Source organism: Plecotus auritus (genome assembly GCF_963455305.1).
Source record: "Plecotus auritus genome assembly, chromosome: 6".
Classification (NCBI taxonomy): domain Eukaryota; kingdom Metazoa; phylum Chordata; class Mammalia; order Chiroptera; family Vespertilionidae; genus Plecotus; species Plecotus auritus.
Window position 1 is genome coordinate 153,807,194 of NC_137773.1, and position 20,836 is coordinate 153,828,029.

General features: G+C 43.9%; 1 protein-coding gene across 1 annotated transcript; it reads left to right on the forward strand.

The window, feature by feature from the left end:
- Positions 1 to 18,878: 18,878 nt before the first annotated feature.
- LOC308251242 (mitochondrial import inner membrane translocase subunit Tim8 A-like) lies at positions 18,879 to 19,166 on the forward strand (the record flags this gene model as incomplete). The annotated part of the gene is made up of 1 exon (XM_080674386.1): positions 18,879 to 19,166. One exon carries the CDS (start codon positions 18,879 to 18,881, stop codon positions 19,164 to 19,166), a length of 288 nt encoding a protein of 95 aa, XP_080530512.1.
- Positions 19,167 to 20,836: the final 1,670 nt, after the last annotated feature.

Here is a 20,836-nt window from a genome sequence, read left to right on the forward strand (position 1 = left end):
TATTTTTAAATGGTAATTTATTTGATATTTATATTTCCCTTTTAAAATTCCAGCAGCATCAGTGTCACCTGGGAGCTTGTTAGACAGGCAGACCCTCAGGTCCTGCCCCTTATCCCACCTCATTGCTTTGAGTTAAATGGAGGAATCACCTGTATCCATGAGTTCTGACATAAGTAGGAGCAGGAGACAACAAAGCTACTTGGTCTTCAGGTAGGCAGGCGGGTGCCGGGTTTCGAGTGGTATGTTTCAGTCTGTTTTCAGATTGGAGACTTTGGAGACTAGAGTAATTCTTGACATTTTGAAGTAGTTTAGATTAAAACAGACTTTCTGGAAGTAGATGGAGCCCCTACTTGGTGTAAATTCTAACTCCACTTTTATAAAAGCACCAAATTGTAAACATATAATACAAGCTAATATAACATGAACCACAGGGGTGGGCAGAAGTAGGTTTACAGTTGCAAGAATGTTAAATCTTATATTATTATGTATTAATTATTGTGCTATTTGTATTACAACTGTAAGCCTACTTTTGCCCACCCCATATGTGCCAGGCATTGTGCTAAATTTTCCTCTTGAATTCATTTAATCCTCCCCACAGCCCTACAAGATGGGTCTGCTATTATCTTCGGTTTACAGATGAGGACGCTGAGGCACAGAGAGATTATTGCTAATAAGTAGCAATAAAGGTCACATTGCTAATAAGTAGCAAGGCCAAGACCTAGTCAGTCTGGCTCCAGACCCCATGCTCTTACTCTGTTCACTACTCTGCTTGGGTATAAAATGTATGAATGAACAAATACTCATATGTTGGGGATGCATACTCAAATATTTTTACTGATGGCAAACATGATCCAAAAAATTTAGAGACCACTACCCTAGGGCATATTAGCTTAAATGCTGTTGTGACATAAAATGCTTTTCATAATCTGGCCTTCACCAATCTCTCTGACCCACCTCCGGCTCTCCTCCATTGCAACCTGTGCTCGGAATTCCGCCAGCTTGAACTGGGTCCTGGCAGCTCCTTGAATTTCTAATGCCTCCTCCCACCTCCTATTCCCATTTGGCCTTTGGAACTCAGTTCAGGTGCTGCCTTCCTTTTCCTAATTACCTACCCTTTCCCCCACAAGGCCAGCCCAGGTATCCTTTGCACCTACACAACATTTTCTGCAAACTTCTCCATGACACTATTTTGTAATCATGTATTCACTTGTTTGTCTACCACCTATGAGGGCAGTGCTTTATCTTGTTTATATTTGGATGCCCAGCTCCTAGTGCAGACCCAGCCACGTGGTGGGTGCTGTTCCCCTGAATGAATGATTGATGAAAAGAGAAAGCAACTGCTGCCCTAGTTGCTCTATGACCTGTTATTTGCGTAACGGCCACCAGAGGGGGGCAGACGAACAGGGTCCAGTGAACAGCACCCATCTAAAAGATTTCAGGCTGAGAAATTAAAGAATTATTCCTGGGCTAAAAGGGAAGTTCAGTGGTCACACAGGCTATTCCTCTGTTTTGACATGAATTAACAAACCCTTCCAGGTAAGCACAGTGATAAAGTTTGTATTATATTTTAATATTTGGAACCTACACAGTGTTTAAATAAATAAAAACTTGGCTTCTGGTTCCAGCTCTAAGATTTATTTAGCATTTTACATCTCAGATAAGACCCTTGGATTCTGGGGCCTTAGTTGCTGAATCTGACAAATGTTCTGAGGTCCACGGGTAATGCACACAGACACCCTAAAACTGACAAGGCAGCATATGAAGTGTAATTAGAATCAAGGGACTAAGTAAAAATAAATCCAACCAGCCTTGTTCAAAATTAGTTTTTCAAATGTGGTTGAAAGCCAAGGTATCTTTCTGGGTCAATCAGCATGGACTTCACTAGAGAGCATCGGTGTGTCGAGATTTCAAGCTGTGGATTGTTTAAACCAGTGGTCGACAAACTGCATGTAGCTTGTGAGCCGCGGTTTGCCGCTCTGTTGACTAATGAGCTTGCCGACTACTGGTTTAAACCATCTCATTCACTTGGCTCACACTTGACCATCTCAGCCATATTGTCAGGGGCCAGCTAGTCCATCTGCATCTAGCATCCTCTATACCTGGATAATTCACAGACCTCTCCACACATGCACATTCTTAAAAATTTCTTTTTGTAAATGTGCAAAGATGCTGTTGCAATAATTAAAACACAAATTCACATAAAAACTTCCCCGAGTTTCTAGTCACATTCATCATAATGTAGTTTTTTAAAATATTTTTTTAAATCCTCACCCGAGAATATTTTTTTTATTGATTTTGAGAGAGAGAGAGAGAGAGAGAGAGAGAGAGAAACATTAATCGGTTGCCTCCCGTAAGTACCCTGACCACGGATTAAACCTGAAACCTAGGTATATGAACTGACCTGGAATCAAACCTGCAACCTTTTGATGTACAGGACAGTACTCCAACCAACTGAGCCACCTGGCCACGGCATCATCATAATGTAGTTTTTAAAACCAACAAATATTAAAAAACACACTTTATGTGCATATGAGCTTAGCAAGCCAACTCACAAGGAGCAAAACAAAAGTTAACCCATAAGCATTTAATAACATGGGCCACTTGGCTGCTGTTCCTCTCAATAGGGGATTCCCGGGCTGACCTTGGATTTGGTTGGTAGATGTGACTACCTCCCTTCAGTGGGTCTCCGAGATTACAAATGTCTCTCAAAGTAAGTGCATCTCTGTGTTTGTGGGTAATTTAAGGAGTTTAAAAGGGGAAATTAAAAACGGGCAATAGTTTTGTCTTAAATTTTATCTTTGGAACCTAACTCAACATGAAAATTGTGGAAGTCTGTGAAACTGTTGGACAAAATAGGAAGCCTCTGTGGACACGATTGATCTAGCCTTGAAAATCCTGAGGACTCTCCCACCAACCCCCAAGTGGCTCCCCAGACACTGGGGTAGAAGCCAGGCCTTTACCAGGCCAATGCTCTTTCCATCCACAACTATGTCGGTATCACTTTCATGCTGAAGGACATCCTGCACCCAGGCCTTGGGGAGTCCGCCAGCTCTTAAACTGTGCACATATACAGGGATCCTCTCCCAATACAGGCAGGCCACGCCCACAGAAATCCTCAGGTTCCTGCCGTCCTGTGTGGATATTATCACATGGAGTTGGGTGGCATGGCAACACTTCTGTTTATCACCTCCTTTTTTTCTTGTGTGGCCCTTATATTGGCATTAGGATACAAGCTGGAAGAGATTCTCAAAACCATTTTTAGCCTCCACTGGGCAACCAGAGGCATGCAGAGGCCAAGGGCCTTCTGAAGGCCTTCAGGAACTCATTTCCTTTCCTCCCTTCCTTCCTCAGAAATGTTAACACCAGATGCATCCTATGTCCCCAAGCTACCTCAACCTCTGACCCAGCTTTTGAGCTTCCTTTTCCTCTTAGGGGGGGCCATGCTTCCGTGGCACTTCAGGCCTCTATTCCTTGAAGGCCTGAGGACACTCTCGGTGGTGGGGAGGGGGGTTAGGCCTTTGGCTTGGAGCACAGGTGCTGGGAGAGCCGTCGGCTGGGAAAACAGGCAGGCCTGTGTGGGCGTGGAGTCTGGTCACCCATTCACCCACTCACCCTCGAAACCAAGCTTGGCTCATGAATGAAGAGACCTCTTCCATGAGGGGTAAATTCAACCCTGAGCTAGAACAACAGATTTTCTAAGCCCCAGTGGAGGCTGTGGGAATTAGGGTTATCGGGCTGCAAAGGCTTACTGGCCATCCTGAAGGCCCGAGGAAGAGTCTATGAAAGTTGGTGGGTGGTTCCTCAGGCTCCCGCGGCTGGGTGGCCTGAGCTCCTGCAGGCAGCATTTAGTTCGATCCCCAGGAGAGCTCGCCAACATCGAGAGCTCAGAGGCACCAGGACAGGCTGCGAAGGAAGACAGTGGAGTCTACTTTGGAGGTCTCTAAAAATAGGATGACTTCTCTTTACTCTGGAACGGTCTGGAATGACAGTCTATAAAAGAAAACAAACCGAAAACATGACAACTACAAAGCTCTTTATTTACACCAACGCTTGATTTTTAAGCTGTTTTAGATTTGTTACAAATCCCCACATTCTTCGATTGCCTGCATAATATTAAACACATATTGAAAACGCTTTGCAACAGGCCCGGATACTGGAGCTCGGATCCGAAGGAAGGAAATTAATATCTGGCAGGGAATCTCCGACTGATAACTTTGTAAGGAAAAGTATGTCCACCACAAAAATGGAGGTTTAAGACCCACCTCTGAAAGCCTTCCCAGTAAGTAACCTCCTGCCTGCCTCCACTAATTGTATAAGGAAGCTTGTGAGGTTGGCACCCTTAGCTACCCTTCCCCAGGGACCACTGACTCTGACCCTTTACCATTCAGATCTAAGCACTTCAAAGTCAGCTGTCCCACATAGCCACTTCTGGCTGGCTTTCCTCTTCTTTCTGCCGAAGATCATCACAATTATATTTCCCAGGCCCCATGTTCTTATGCAATGTCTCCTTGCCATTTTTCCATCAAGAGGTAGACACTATGTCCCCCCCTCAAATCTGGGCTAGCTGTGTGACTGGCTTTAATCAATAGAACAGCAGAAGCACTGTATGTAAGAGAACAGCAGCTTCCATCGTCATCTAATGGAACATCCCTTCTTGGAACCCAGCTGCCATACTCTGAGGAAGCCCAATGAGCCACATAAAAGGTCCAAGGAGTGGGGGTTGGAGGACTGAGGTCTCCAGCCAGCAGCCCTGGCTGAGCTCCTCATTGACAGCTGGTACCAACGGCCAGTCATGCAAGTGAAGCCACTGAGGATCTTTCAAGCATCCCAATACCCCACCGAGTGAAACATGGGAACACCTGATCAATCCACAGAATTGTGACAAATAACAAACTGTTTTGTTCTAAGCCCCTAAGTTTTATGATGGTTTTGTGCAGTAATAGTTAACCAAAGCAGCTCCTAAATTTCCATAGCATCCAGATCCCCAGTATAAGGGAGTTGTGAAGGGACAGCAAATAGGTCATACGCCATTGTGTTACACGGGCCTTATAGCGCTTCAGAATCAGATACAGGGAGCCAGGTTCCAGAAAATGGAAAGCAAAAAAGTAAAATTGTTCTTTTTACTTGATAATTGCTTCTCTTTGGAGAATCATTAGAAGAAAACTTCTTTATATTCTAGGGGTATGCAGCCCAGGACAATCTTGCTTGGGACCCTGGTGATGGCATTTCAGGGAGAGACTGCAGGGACAGCCAGGAAGGGAGGAAAACAGCAGGAAAGGAGTAAGTGTGATGGGGAACTCAGAGTCCAACATTTTTTACCTGAGGGTTCAGAAATCGATACTGTCATTTTCTATAGAATCAGGGAATTCACTGATGGATATTATTTCATTATTTTGATGCTAATTCTTCAGATGATGAGATGAGAAACTTCTAGTCCTTTTTTGCTTTCTCTTCCATTTTCTGCTTCTCTTTCCTTTTCTCATGCTATTGCTTTTTTTTTTTTTTTTTTAAAGAGAAGGACAAAGATGTTCAAGTCATCATTGAGCTCCAAAATTTGAATATTTGGTCTTTACCCAAAGTCAATATTTTGTAAGAAGTTTGAACTAAGTCATTCATGAACTCTTGGGTTTCAAACATGATAAATTCCCATAGTTTTCCATTAAAAAAAGTCTGAAACCTATGTGCTGAAAAGCTATCAGACATTGTAGGCTAGGCCATAAACTTCAAATTTGGCAAGATGAAATGATCACCAAAGAAGGAAATTTAAGTTAAGTGCAAATAAAGTAGGCAGAGCTTGTAATGTGTTGAGGGCACATAGACCAGAGCTTGTGCAGGTCATTAGAGGGTGATACCCTGTGTCACCACTAACCTGTCACTGGGTAGGGTCCCCTAGAAGGGGCTGCTTATCTCTTGCTTGATAATTGCAATGGGTTTTATAACTGGTCACTCTAATTATGTCTGTATCTTTTAAAATCACAATCTGATCAGGTCATTTTCTTGTTAAAATTTTGGTGACTTCCCATTGCCCTCAGGATAAATCAACACTTCTCAAGGCACTTCCTTCTCTAGCCACAGCTCTGGCCACACCCAAACTCACATCCTCCTCTCCAGTCATGCCGACCTCCATGATGTTCCAAGAACATTCATTGCTCTCCAGCAGCAGTCCTTGCACATACCGTTCTTTCTGTTGGAGTTGCACCCTACCCCCAACCCTTATTTGCCAATGAGAATCAGCTCAGGTCCAGCCGGTGTGGCTCAGTGGTTGAGCGTTGATCCAGGAACCAAGAGGTCACAGGTTGATTCCCGGTCAGGGCACATGTTTGGGTTTCGGGCTTGGTCCCCATTAGGGGGCATGCAGGAGGCAGCTGATGGATGATATTTCTCTTTCATTGATGCTTCTCTCTAGCCATCTCCTTTCCCCTCTCTCTAAAAATCAATAAAAACATTAAAAAAGAAAAAAAGAATCAGCTCAGATGTCACCTCTTCCAGGAAGAAGGAAGGGTACCTCCTTTGGATTCCCATAGCATTTGGGAATTTGTCGTGCGGTGTAATGATCTTAATTTATGTGTATATATCCCCCACTAAACTGTGAGTTCCTAAGGTCAGTTGCCATGTTGTATTTGACTTTTTAATTCCTAAAACTTACATAGTGCCTGACTGATAATAGTTGCAGGATAAGTTATTGTGAAAAACTAAACAAGTAGCCCTCAACCCCATCTACATTTTTGTATGATGGAAAGGAGCCAGAGAAATAAAGGGTAGCAGGACTTTGAGAGTGAGGTTCTATAGAGTTCAGACTCCCAAGAGAATTTTATGTTCATGTCATAATTTTGTCCAGAATTAATCCTTCCCTATAAAATAACTCCCCCATTCATAGCAACTCATCATGGCAGTGTTCTTGTTTTCAGAAGCGTTGCCACAACAGACTCTGTGTTACAGAGGTTTGGAATTTACTCATTTAATTAAAAAAGATAGTTTGAATTCCAAATGTGCCAGGCCTTGTACATCTTTAAACATGAAGACAACATGTTTCCTCAAGGAGTTTGTATTCTGGTGGATAATTGGTAATGAGATTTGGTTTTGATTTGATCCTATTGTTGTTGTTAAGACTTCTGCAAAAAAAATTATATAAATAAAGCATCTTTTGTGGGAGGGCTGCCCCCATTACAGGGAACTCAGCTGACCATGTTAATTCTGCTCCAAAAAATGTTTTTAATTTTTCCCAGAAGAAAAAAAAATGCATAAAGCTCACCCAAGAGAGTAAATGTGATGACACTTCTGCCACGGGAACAAAACATTTTTTAAACAAATAAATAAGAAGATACAGGAGGCAGACACTTAGAAGCATGGACATTTAAGCTGCATGCTTCTGACATATCTGAGACACAAGAATGGAGCAGACTTTTCTCCCTAGAGGCAAAATCTGTCCCTGAAATCCTTGAGAATCATGGTCCAAATTCTATGTGTGTGTGTGTGTGTGTGTGTGTGTGTGTGTGTGCGCGCGCGCACGCGCGCGCGCGCGTATAAAATGGCCTTGGATGAAATGTTTAAAAAGGAAATGGAAGAATGGGCCCTCTGTCTTCTAAGGCACAGTTTCAAGTTCACCTAATCATGTTTGAGAGGAATGGAAGCAAACTAATATGTAGATGACATCAGTCAGTGGACCTATGTCTGTGGATCATAGAAATTTAGGATGGATATCTTGGAGCCCAACTTGACCTAAAGGCATTGGAAGGAGAGCAGAGAAAGATGCCTAAAATTCTCTCCTGAACGATGTCCACTTTGTCAACTGTCCACATTTGAAATATATACTCGCTTCTGCTTTTCTTTTGAAAGTTCAACTTCTGAGATCTAATAATGTGCTGTGCTCAGCATGGCCAGGGTGAACCTGAGGGGCAGTAGTGAAGGATTAAAGAAGACAGACAAGAGAATAAAGCTGGTGCTAGGTGGGACCCTGCTCTCAGATGGAGAGACAGTGCCACAGCCTGCAAGCCAAGTCTTTATCTATAGCCAGATTCCACGAGGCAAAGTAAGGGCATGGTCAAGATGTTTACAATGTTCTCGCAGGTTTCGAATCTACTCATTTACATGCACCTGAACTCTATCAAGCTTTGTTTTGGCAGCACTTGCTACACCGCCCACAGCCTACCTCACTTAGCCACCTGGGACCATAGGTTCGAACCATAAGGTCAAGCTTACAACTACTATAGTCTTTGGCTATAATTGTGCTGGGAGGGCTTTGCCCTCCAAGCTGGGACTTGCACGTGGCTTTGCCACAAGAGGACCGAGCCCTTTCATTAGTCCGAGGCTTGAACCTGTCCAAATGCTGTAGCTGCTCTCTACATAATAATAATGATGTTGTTAAATATTATGAGTTATTGGCCCCAATTCTTCCCTCTCCCTCTGTCTCTGCCATCTATATTTGCCATGTATATTTGTACTTCCCTGACCTTGACTTGTGCTTTGGCCAATGGAATGTGTGCAGAAGTGATGGTATGACAGATTTGAGCCTAGGTCTTAGGGGCAGTGCCTGATTCTGCTTGTTTTTCTTTCACCTCTTGCATTACCATGAGAAGAGCTTGCTCTGGGTAGCTGCTGCCTCTTAGCAACAATGAGTACAGATGGAGAATACAGGAGTCCCAAATCAATGAGGAACCAGGCCCAATTGGACTTTTAGCTTGATGCAGAGTCACCTTGCTGATACCAGTCTAGATCAATAGACCCAACTTTTCTGTAACTTGCCCAAGGTCACTCAGCTAGTGCCCAGTGCAGATGGAATTCCACTTTGCTCTAAATTCTGTGCTTTTCATCTCCTCCTAATAAGACCTTGAGAAATAAACCTAGGTAGTACTCTGGTGAGTTCTTCCCAAGCAAGAGTTTTACCCTGGAATGAAGAGAAGATGAGAAAATGCACAGGTTTCTTTTTCAGATGGGTTGCAGGGAAGAGGAGAACTACAATTGTACCAGAATAATGCACTCATAAGAATATTCAGTCAGAGCCCCTCAAGTCTCACAGAAAGAGGGACAAGGATATTACCAACAGAAAAGTAAAGGGAGAAAAAAAAGAGAGGGAAAAAAAAGTAAAGGAAAACAGGAGTCAGGATTAAAGAATGATAGGCCATAAAAAAATAAGGATGAATGAAAGATTACCCAGCATATTGCTATTGTGCTAGGGTTTGCCTGTTGGTTCTTCTTCATGCCTCAGTTTCCTCGTCTGTGAAATAGGGATAAAGAAAACAATTACTTCATAGGATTGTTGAGAAGATTAAATGAGTGAATGTGTGTGTGTGTGTGTGTGTGTGTGTGTGTGTGTTTGTAAAGTGCTTACAAGAGTGTCTGGCACATAGTGAGGAGTATATACATGTTAGACATATTAGCATAGAGCTGCCTCCATAATTTAGCACTGTACTTAACATCTGCCTGGCATTTCTGACTTTACCACTGTGATGATTTTGTGTTGTGTTAACTTAGCTACCAGAACTACATTCCCCACAATTCCTTTGCCTATGAGGTCTTGGATTTGCATGGGATTTGGAGTCAGAAGTGAAGCAGCAGCTCTCTTGCTCTGAAGGTCAGTGTAGGACACAGGGTGTGTTGCAGCTCATCACTGCTCTGCAGGGCCACCTGTTGGTATGGGGCAGCAGCTGGGCCTGTGTCTCCTCCACTCCCTTTGGACCTCCTCCTGCGGTTTCTCCAAGTCCTGGCAAGGTGTGTGTGCAGTTCCACGAGGAAGGGTCTCAGGTTCCGTGTGGTTGAAGTTTAGATAGTGGGAGACGGACAATTGGTCCTCATGGATTTCAGTTTGTTCTAATGGATTACTGTTTGTGGGTTATAGTTATCCTTGTTCTTGTCCTCCCCCAACTGATGTCCAGTTTGCCTTCCAAACTGCCAGGCCTGCTAACCTATAGTGACTTCAGGATTGATGGCCACCAACAGACTTCTTCCCCAGCTCCCACCATTATTCAAGGTCTCATCCCTATAACAAGTCTGTGTTTTTCTATTACTCATCATGGTTCTGTGTCCCTGATTAAACCTTGACTGGTATTCAAGGTTATCATTATCCCTCCATTAACTTATGAGTTGAGAGATAAGACATTGACATCATTGAAAACTCATGGTTCTTTAAAAAAAAATTTTATTTACCACAATTCTAAGTATTTTGGCTCTCAACACTCCCTACCTCCCTTCTCCCCTCTCTTCCCCCCCACCCCCCACCCCCCTGCATTCACCCACCACTCCCCAGAACTTTCCTGTTAGGAGGGTTTTGAGCAATAGTGAGTGAGTACTGGCTGCTGAAATCCTCATAGAAAAAATATTCAGCTCCAGGTTTCAGAGCACTGATGGGTGGAGTTAACCACAGATTTGTTATCAAAGCAGTGGAATTTTTCTAAAAATAAGAGAATAAGAAATAATTTTATTCACCTCAATATTGCTATTTGCACAATTTCCCAGAACGAGTTGTACAGAGTAATACAAATGCTATGAAGATAGGTCCAAATGAAACACAGAATCCATAATAAGAGGATGTTGTTACTTAGGAAAAAAGGCAACCCAGCATGCTTTGGGATAGCATTGCAGCAATGAAAACAAGCTCAACATTGGTGTCAGATAAACAATTGTAGTCACAGCCTTGGAAGTTTAGGAAGTGACTCATCTTGAGGAATGGGCACTGAGTGCAGGCAGCCCTTCAGTGGTTGACACAAACATTCTTCTTACCCTGTGACTTTGCCAGGGGAGGTGCTGTTGCAGCCATGTGCACAGGCATCTCTGCTTTCACCACACGTGCCATTCACCTCTTCTGCCCCCTGATGCCTTGTGATCTCTGCCTTAACCTTTCACTGCCCCTAGGAGAGGCCATTTTCTAAAATCAACGAATTTCCTGGTAGGAGAGAAAATACTTTAGGAAGTCGCTCCTTGCAAGAAAGGCCCATTGGTCTGAGATGAATCGGCAGAGTCCAGGGACCAACAAAGAAGAGAGGAGGGGCCAGTCCCAAACCCGGTCAACAGTGAAAGAAAAAGAGACTCTGCCTGGAGGCAGACACAAGGCCAAAGTCAGTGGGGGAGGCCTGCAAACAGGACGTGATGGCTGGGGACAGGGCCACAGCAAGGCCAGGGATGGAGGCCTGGAGGAGAGTTCAGGCAGGAGAGGGGAAGGCCTCTGATTCTGAAGCTCGGGCTGGAGCTGGGGCAGGTCAGAGGGGGCATCATCAGTAGGGTTCTGCTGATGCCCTGTTGTCCTTTTTTCCTTCATCTAAGTGTGTTTCGTGGCCTTGGCCATAGAAGAGTGACCACTCAGGAAGCAACCTGGAGCAATGTCATCCTTTTGCCCCAGGAAACATGAACAACGTTCACAGAGGCATTATCCATAACTGCTCCCAACCTGGAAATAACTAAACTACCTCAACTATAGAATGGATAAAAAAAAATGGTGCTATATTTATAAGCAAATTGTGGCTAACCTATGCAGTGGAATACTGTATTGGTTTCCTGGGGCTTCCATAGCAAATTACCACAAACAGGTTGGCTTCAAATCACAGAAATCTATAGTCTCACAATTCAGGAGCCAGGAGACCAAAAGCAAGATGTCAGCAGGGTTGGGGCCTTCTGGAGGCTCTAAGTGAAAATTGGCTCTATGTCTCTCCCATGGCTTCTGGTGGTTGCCTGCAGCCTTTGGCATTCCTTGGCTTGTAGCCGCATCACTCCAATCTCTGCCTCTGTCTTCACGTGGTGTTCTCTTCTCTGTGTCTTTTTATGGCTTTTTAAAAAGGACACTAGTCACTGGATTTAGAGTCCAGCCTACTCCAGTATAACCTCATCATAAATTATTACATCTGCAAAGACCCTATTTCTAAAACGGGCTACATTCTGAGGATCTGGGTGGACATGAAGTTTTGGGTTGAATTTTGTGCTATTCAACCTAAAATACTGTACAACAATGAAAATGAGTGAACTATATAGCTACATGCAACAATATGGATGCAACTCTCAAATACAATATTTAGTGAAAGAAGCTAGACACAGAAGAGTGTGTACTATGATATTACATTATAAAGTTCAAAGTTGGGAAAAACTAAACTCTAGTGTTCAGGGTTGCATACTTCGGTGATGATACTATAATGAAAAGCAAATGAATGATTCCCAATGAAGTCAGCATAGTGATAGGGAAAATGGCATGAGAGGGTTTTTTGACATGCAAGCATGTTCTATTTCTTGACTTAGCTGGTGGTTATAAGGGTGTTTATTTTTGATATTTCATCAAGCCACTTTAATTTCTGTATGCATGCAATTTTTCATAATAAAACAAGGGGGTGTTTAGAGACCTGTAGTTCCAGGTTCTGTCCGTTGCCCCTTTGGACCTCAGTTTCCTCATCTGTAAAAGGAGAAGCTGAACATGATGATCTCTGAGGCCCCTTCCAGGCCTACCATCCTGGGTTAATGATTCATTTGATTCTCCCTGCATTGCTGTGAGGAGGGGAGGACACCCAACATTATGTTTACAAAGAGGAAACCATGGAGAGAGGTTCTATGACATCATGGTTAGACTTTGAAACCAGAAGGACCTGGATTTGAGTCTCACCTCTGTTCTTCCTCTTCAAGAGACCTTGGACCGAATACTCCAGTTCTCTGGGCCCTGGTTTTCTCAGCTACAAAATGGATATAATAAGAGAATCTTCCTTATAGGGTTGATGAGAAGATAAAAAAGGATGATGTGTGTGAATTACATGGCTCAGTGCCTGAAATCTAGGGAGTCATGGTACCTGGTAGCTATTAGCCTGGGTAGTAGCCCTTTGAGAACATTAACTCATGCAAACATCAGAAAAACCCATTTTACAGATGAAAAAACTGCATCTCAGAGGGGCCATTTGCTCATCCAACCAGTGGGAGGTAGCAGAGAATGATGGGAAGGGAGCAAGTAATATGATCAAAGTGGTTTTTTAGAAAGATTCTTCTGGCAGCTATGGGACAGATGAGAAGATAGAAAGAGTTCAGGTGAGGAGACCTCAATGAAGAGGACTCAAAACAGGGCCAGGGTATGCAGGTGTCATGAGGCAGGGTCACACCGGTCTCACTCACTATTGTGGTCAAATCTCATTGAATGTTTGCTGAATGAATGGGTGACTGACTGGTGTCTGAGAGGCACCTTATGAATATAAAGTGGGGAGGCCAAAAGGAGGAGCCAGTGGTGACTCTGAGGCTTTCAGATCAGTCTGCCTTGGGGTGAGGGTGGGGTTGGGAGGAACTTAAAATTAAAGAGGAGAGGCAGGTTTGGGTAAGGTGGGGTTGGATATGAGACATTAGTGCTACATTGTGTGGAGAGTTTGACTCGGGCTCATGGCCAGGCCTGGACTCACCAGGGAGAACTTGAGCTCAAGTCCTCTGCTTCATAGCCCAGGATGGGTCCCACTTCACTCTCTTTCACTGGAATCTTTACTGATAGGGAGTGGGGTGACTTTGCAATACAGAGTCAACCTTCTTTGGGTCTTATTTCTATCTGGCCCTGCACTGCTCACAAATGGGCCATTGGTGGTTCTTGGTCAGCGATGCCTCTGGTTAAGGACTGCCTTTATGAACAGGTCATCTCAATGGCAGAACTCCAAGTGCCTCAGAGCCTCCCATCCCACCATAAGTAATTATATCCTTTTGACCAAGTATTCCTTTTCTTATGGCCTTTAAAAATGTAAATGCCCAAAACCTCATAAACAGCTTGATTCTCCAACACTGTAGTAGGACTGACATCTTAGGAGTTTCCCTCTTTGACGGGAGAGTAGGATACAGGAAGATATTGGGCATCTGGGCAGGAAAGGGTGGTAAGAGTGAAAGGGACTAAAAATTGTGTTCAAGAAGGACAGGTATATATGGCAGAGAAAATAAATTTTTTAATTAAAAACATTTTTTTTTCAGTGACAGTGACATTCAATATTAGTTTCCAGTATAGAGCACACTGCTTAACACATTTATATAATATATGAAGTGGTCCCCTGGTAAGTCCAGTACCCACCTGGCACCATACATACTTATTACAATATTATTTACTATATTCCCTATGCTGTACTATACATCCCAGTGATACTTGAATATCCTGAATATTTTCTTCCTCCACACGCATCTTCCATCACTTCTCACATATTTATGTAACCGGAGGAAAAGGCCCTAAGTGCCAAACATAGAGAGGTCCTTTTCCAACACTGACTCATGCAAACATCAGAACAACCCATTTTACAGATGAGAAACTGCATCTCAGAAGGGCCATTTGCTCATCCAACCAGTGGGAGGTGAAGCATTCAGCTGAGGTGAGTTCAAAGCCTGCTCCCTCCTATTCAACTGGGTGACCTTGAAGGTGTTACTCAACCTCCTTCTGCTGGGGTTTCCTCCCCATCCTCTTAGCATTGGAGTGAAGAGGCACATGAAGAGGCAAACGTTAGCTGTGGTCTCAAACATGCTAGGCAGCCTGTAGGTTCTGTGGGTTCAAAGACAACAGGGTTACACAGATGAGCTCACACTGGCATTCCAAGTCTGATAGGTTGTGACTTCTTGGGGGGCCTATCTCTGAGTCAATATGCACAAAGACTTTTGTTCTTTGGCTGAAGGAGGAAGAGGGATGAGTTGTTTTGGAAGGGGTTGGGAGAGGGGTTTAGAGAAGGACTAGAGAGAGAGGCTGGGGTGCTGTCTCTCCCCCCCACCCTGAGAGGAACCAGTCCCATAGCTCCACATGCCCATGAGGGGAGAATGCACAGGGTGGGAGCATTTCCCTCCCTCTCCTCTTCCCTCTGCTGGCCCAGCAGCCTCAAAGCAGCAGGAACAGTGTCCAGAGCCAAGATGCTCCCATCCAGATGACGGACTGACCCTCCCCACCCCAAGCCCCACCCTGGTGTGAAAGAAAAGGCCAGTTGGCACACTCAATAGCTTAGCTATTCAGCAACAAAACAACCATCCCATTGATCAAAGAGGCTACTTTTCTGCCAAACAGTGGGAATAGTTCAAGTCACATTCTAGTCAATCCTGACTCGATTCTGGGCCAGCAGGTCAAGCTTGATTCTCTTCTCCTTGTTTATGTTGCTCTATCCATGTGGAGGGGATCCATTTCATATCTGAGTGCCCATGTCTGGTCAGGACATCATTCTAGGCCTATCGAAGGAATTTATTTTACAGATCATCCATCATGGCTGGAAGAAAAAGGATGAACCCCAGAATAAAAATTGAGGTCTAGCCCCTGATGGAGGCTTTGGGGCAGAAGACCAGAGCTCACGTGGTTGGCTGGCCACCTGTGGCAGTCTTTGCGTTTCCTAGGAATGTCACTTCTATTCAGATGTCCAGAAATTACTAAAGCACTCCTTCAGGACTGCGTTCCAACGTGGGGAGCTGCTTTCGTGTGGTCTTGGGTCCCGCTGTGGGGGTGGGTGCTGACACTCCTCGTGATGAAATGGTCCCTTGCTTCTTTGCCTGGAGACAACTGTGCCCATCCCTGGCAGGGTGCAGTTTTCCACCCTCCTTGGTGTGAAATTCTGGGGTTTGTTTTGTGTCACTTTGGATCTTGGTGAAACAACATGCAAAGGGAAGATTAATGGAAAAACTCTGCTTTCAACTGTCAGGAAAATATTTTACCCCTTTCAACAGGAAAACAAAGAGGAGTGTCAGCTGAGTGGTCTGGAGAGAAGTTGTTAGTGTTCCCTGGGTTAGAGCAGGCCCCTGGCTCTGTCCTTTTTACTGGGCCCCTCTTCTGGGCAGGACTTTATTTTTTTTTTCTCCAAGGGTATCTCATTTGAGAACAAACAATAGATCAAGTCTGTCTGCAGACCCATGAGGGAACAGGGAGGTGAGGATATTTTTCCATTGATTTTTAGAGAGAGTGGAAGAGAGAGGGAAAGACAGAGAGAAATATCAATGTGAGAGAAACACATGGATTGGTTGCCTCCTGCATGCACCCCTACCAGGCCCCATGCATCCGAGGTACATGCCCTTGACAGAAATCGAACCCGGGCCTCTTCGGTCTGCAGGCTGACACTCTATCCACTGAGCCAAACCAGCTAGGACAACAGGGAGGGCTTAGGAGCCAGGATAATGTAACTACTCAGCTGCATGACCTCACACATGATACCTAACCTTTCTGAACTTATACAAAAGGTAAGAGTAGTCCCTTCACTTTGGCGTTTTTTTAAGGATTAAATTAATGTAGTTGTGATGCCCCTGGCACAGGGCAATGTTTATTAACTGTCTGTTTGATTTGTTTATTTATTTATTTAAAATATACTTTTTTTTAATTTCAGAGAGGAAGGGAGGGAGAGAGACAGAAATATCAATGATGAGAGAGAATCATCAATCAACTGCCTCCTGCACTCCCCCTACTGGGGATAGAGCCCACAACCCCTGCATGTGCCCTTGACCAGAATTGAACCCTGGACCCTTCAGTCTGCAGGCCGACGCTCTATCCACTGAGCCAAACAAGCTAGGGCAATGTTTGGTTTATTTTAAATATTTTAATGCAGGAGTGTTATGCCTTGGGGAGGGTCAGGGATCCAGTGTATGGTCATTTTGCTTGGCTGGGCTTTTGTCTGGGAGCTGGTCCACAACATTCATTCGATTCTCAAAAAGGGTTGATGACCCAAAAAATATTTAAGAACCACTATAGTTGAATTTGATTTTGACCCATAGTTATAAACCACTGAGCTAAGAATATATTAAGTGTCCATATGTTCCTGGAATCTGCTGGGGGCTATTAAAGCAAAGGGAACAGGAGGAATCTTTACCTTTTAGAATTTTGCAATTTAAATATGGGCAAACGTGTAAGTGGATGCACTGACAGAATTATGCCATCTAACAGATGATGTGATGGCTGACTTAGGTGCAGATGTGGATAAATATCAGAAAAACGTGGGGGAGGGAGTGCAGAAAAACTTGTTAAATATTTACCAGCTGCTTAAAAGCAATAGCTATTCACTTTCTAATTCTATTTCAACTGTTCTTCTAAAGGTATATCTAACAGCCAACCATCAGTGGGCACTTACTAGGTGCCAGCTGGTGGGTGTTTATTTTAAATGCTTGATTCCGTTTAATGGTGTGGATGCAAGAATTATCTCTATTTTATGTACGAGGAAACTGTGATTCAGAGACGTTAGATAACTTGTCCAAGGTTACACAGCTAGTGAGTGGCAATTCTCATTACGAGTTTTCCTGGGACTAATCCTTGCAAATGTCCTCATTCCATTGGCATCTTTTCCAACCCAGGGTAGTGAGTGCTTCGGTTAGAATGCTTTGTGCTAAAAGTCACAGGAATCCTCTGCTTGAGCTGTATCTTAATCAATGAGGGACTTCATTTTATCCTATAACAAAGACCCCAGAGATTTGGCAGGCTCCCGGCTGGCCCCTTTTCTCTGTAATTCTTTTGATTCTGCCACCTGCTGTGCTGGCATGAACCACAGGGGTGAGTGAGATGCCTGAGGAAGTTTTGTTTGTTGGACACAGACTTAGCAATGTCCAGAGGAAGAGCTGGGGGTTGTCTCTTCTTGGGTCTCTTTTTGAGGAGCGAAGAGATATTTCCCAGAAGGCCCAGGAAAATGCGCCCCCCCCCCCATGTCTCATTGGCCAGGACATGAACACATGCCCGTTCCTAAACCAATAAGTGCCTCGGGATGGCCATGATGGGGTTACTGACCACCTGGAGGTAGAATGGATGTTGGGGCATCAACTCTATAAAGTAGGGTCTTGGAAACAAGAAATTAGGGGACCAGGCTAACTCCTTGGCCTTTTCTGAATTTTGCCTTAATTTTTCATTTGTATAACAGATATAGCATTTACCTTATAGCCAGTCCTAAGGATTGAATGAGATGGTATTTGTTGCCTCAGGGAAACTGGATAGTTTGGTAGGACAGTTAAATATTTTTTAAAAATCTGAATCTTCAACAGACAGGTAACAAACAAACGTCAAAATAGCTGAGCTGATTCATTTTGAAGGAGGCAGACTGGAAAGATCATTCCTGAGACGCCCCATGGCTGCCGTGCGTCCTGTCCTCTTTTGGTCCTGAGGGATTTCATAGTGTCCTTTTGCTTTAGGTTGGAGTCTTAGAACGAGTCTAGGGTTGGGGTTCTTGGCACAGAAATTATTGATGCTCTTAGAAGAATCTACAAGGAAGAGAGGGAAGCAGGCTAGGGCAGGGGGAAGAGCTAAGATGTCATCTCAGCTGGAATCTAGCCTCAGCCTAGTGGCTGTGGGTATGGTGTGAACTGCCCTCCAGAGCAAGTCCTGCCTTGAGGCAAGATGGTTGGCCCATTATGACCCCCATATCGATCAGTCATTGGCTATAGGTTGCTGGGAGGTGGCGGGGTTCCGCCCCTCCCCCCTCCCCCCTTCCCCCCACTACACATACACACACTCAGGAGGCTCCTGTTGGCACAGGGCAATTTCCTGGAGAAGGGACAGCTATGCACTGCTTGTAACCAACATGCACATGACTGGTGGATGGGTGTGCCAAAGATAACAAGGACCTGAACAGAACACCAACAGCACCTATCACAGTTCCCAATGTCTTCCTATTCTATTTTAATTAGCCAGAGTTAGTTTCTGTTGCTTGTGATCAACATGCCCTAAGGCATTCTGTAAAGGGTTTGGTAGCTATTACTATACTACTACTACTGTTGTTGTTATTAGCCACTGTCCCCAAATCAACTGAGAAGATACACGGGCTTCTAAAGAGTAAGTACATCATCTAGTTCACGAACATGTTATTTGCAATTCCCCAAGGTTTCCTAACCAGATATCACTTTTCTCCTGTCTGTGTAAGTATGCCCTTCTCTTTCATTCAAAAATACCCTACAGGTGGAGACCCGTGAAGGTCCAGGAGTTGGTGTGGAGTTCATCTCGTAGCGCACGTGGCCCCGCTGGGATGGATTCCTCTTTGAGTTCCTCCTCTGCTGGTTTGGGCTCAGTGGACCCGCAGCTGCAGCATTTCATGGAGGCAGAGACTCAGAAGCAGCACTTCCAGCAGCTGGTGCACCAGATGACGGAACTTTGTTGGGAGAAGTGCATGAACAAGCCTGGGCCAAAGTTGGACAGTCGGTCTGAGGCCTGTTTTGTGAACTGCGTTGAGCGCTTCATTGATACAAGCCAATTCATCTTGAATCGACTGGAACAGAAATCCAAGTCAGTCTTCTCAGAAAACATTTCTGACTGACTTCAGCATTACCTTTTTGGAAAAGGAAGGTAGTTCAAGGATGGTTGAAGAAAAGGCTATGGGGAGATTGACTCCCACCCTTGGCACTCTTGGAGCATCTGGTCATCTGAGAATGAACAAAGATCAATATGTTTGTGTGTTTGGGGCTTGGGGGTCATATGTGTATTTGGTTGTGTGGTTTTTTTAAATGTTAATCTTGTGAAAACAGTTGACACATAAATGGAAAACTTTCCTAGATGCATATTATTGTAGATGGGAATATGTTTTTCTGAACGTCCCATTAACTGCTTCCTATAATTTGGATAGTGGAACTGTGCGTCTTGTAATTTGATAGTGGGACCACCTGGGTAAAATCTGTCATTTTTGTGGATTCATTTCAGATGCCTAGGGACACTGATACACATCCTGGTGTCTCTGAGAAAGGGTGGCAATGGGGGAAGACTTATTTAGTACTTAACTAGTGCAGTGGTCGGCAAACTTATTAGTCAACAGAGCCAAATATCAACAGTACAAAGATTGAAATTTCTTTTGAGAGCCAAATTTTTTAAACTTAAACTTCTTCTAACGCCACTTCTTCAAAATAAACTCGCATATTAAAAAAAAAAAAAAAAGCCCTAACTGGTTTGGCTCAGTGGATAGAATGTTGGTCTGTGGATTCAAGGGTCCCGCATTCGATTCCGGTCAAGGCCATGTACCTTAGTTGCGGGCACATACCCAGTAGGGAGTGTGCAGGAGGCAGCTGATCGATTGTTTTTCTCTCATCGATGTTTCTAACTCTCTATCCCTCTCCTTTCCTCTCTGTAAAAAAACAATAAAATATATTTTAAAAAAAACAAACAAACAAACAAACAAAAACAAAATAGACTCGCCCAGGCCATGGTATTTTGTGGAAGAGCCACACTCAAGGGGCCAAAGAGCCCCATGTGGCTCGCAAGCCGCAGTTTGCCAACCACTGAACTAGTGTTTTGACCATCAGTGCTGGGAAAAAAAAATCTATGGAATATTCACACAATACAGTTCAGCTTTCTAAATTATCTCCCTTCCTTATACTGTGATTTACTTAAGTATCTATATAGAGTATGGTCTCGAGGTACTACAGGCAACCTGAGTATCTAGAGGCCTTTAGTTATAAAGGAATCTAGCCAGTGACCATAATTCTCATTACTAACGTGACGAATTACCCTGTATATCAGGGTCAAAGAAATTCAAAGATGGGACTAAATAAGTTGTAAAGATTTAGGCCTGTCAAAAACTAACAACAGTTTCAGGTAGAGGTGCATGCCTAATGTTAATCAATCAGTATAGATTCCATTTACTGCATTCTTTTGATCATTGAAATAAAAATTTCAAGATTAAAAAAAAAATGCCCTACAGGCTCCCTGCTAAGCAAACTTGAAGATGCACAGTTGAATTACTGTGACTCAGCCTTTAATAAAAGACTAGAAAAGGAAATGTGAACATAAATATACATATTTGAGATATACGTATCTCAAAAGATTGCAGCACATGCATGACCTAAGTGGGCTACTGTACCTGCAGAGGTTCAGCGCACTTCTAGTTGGGGCTCAGTGAAGGCACCAGACAGTGACTACATGGTATTGTACCTTAAAAAATGGATGGAGCTTAGATATTCAGAGAAGGGTCATTCATGGTGAAGAGAACACCATGAG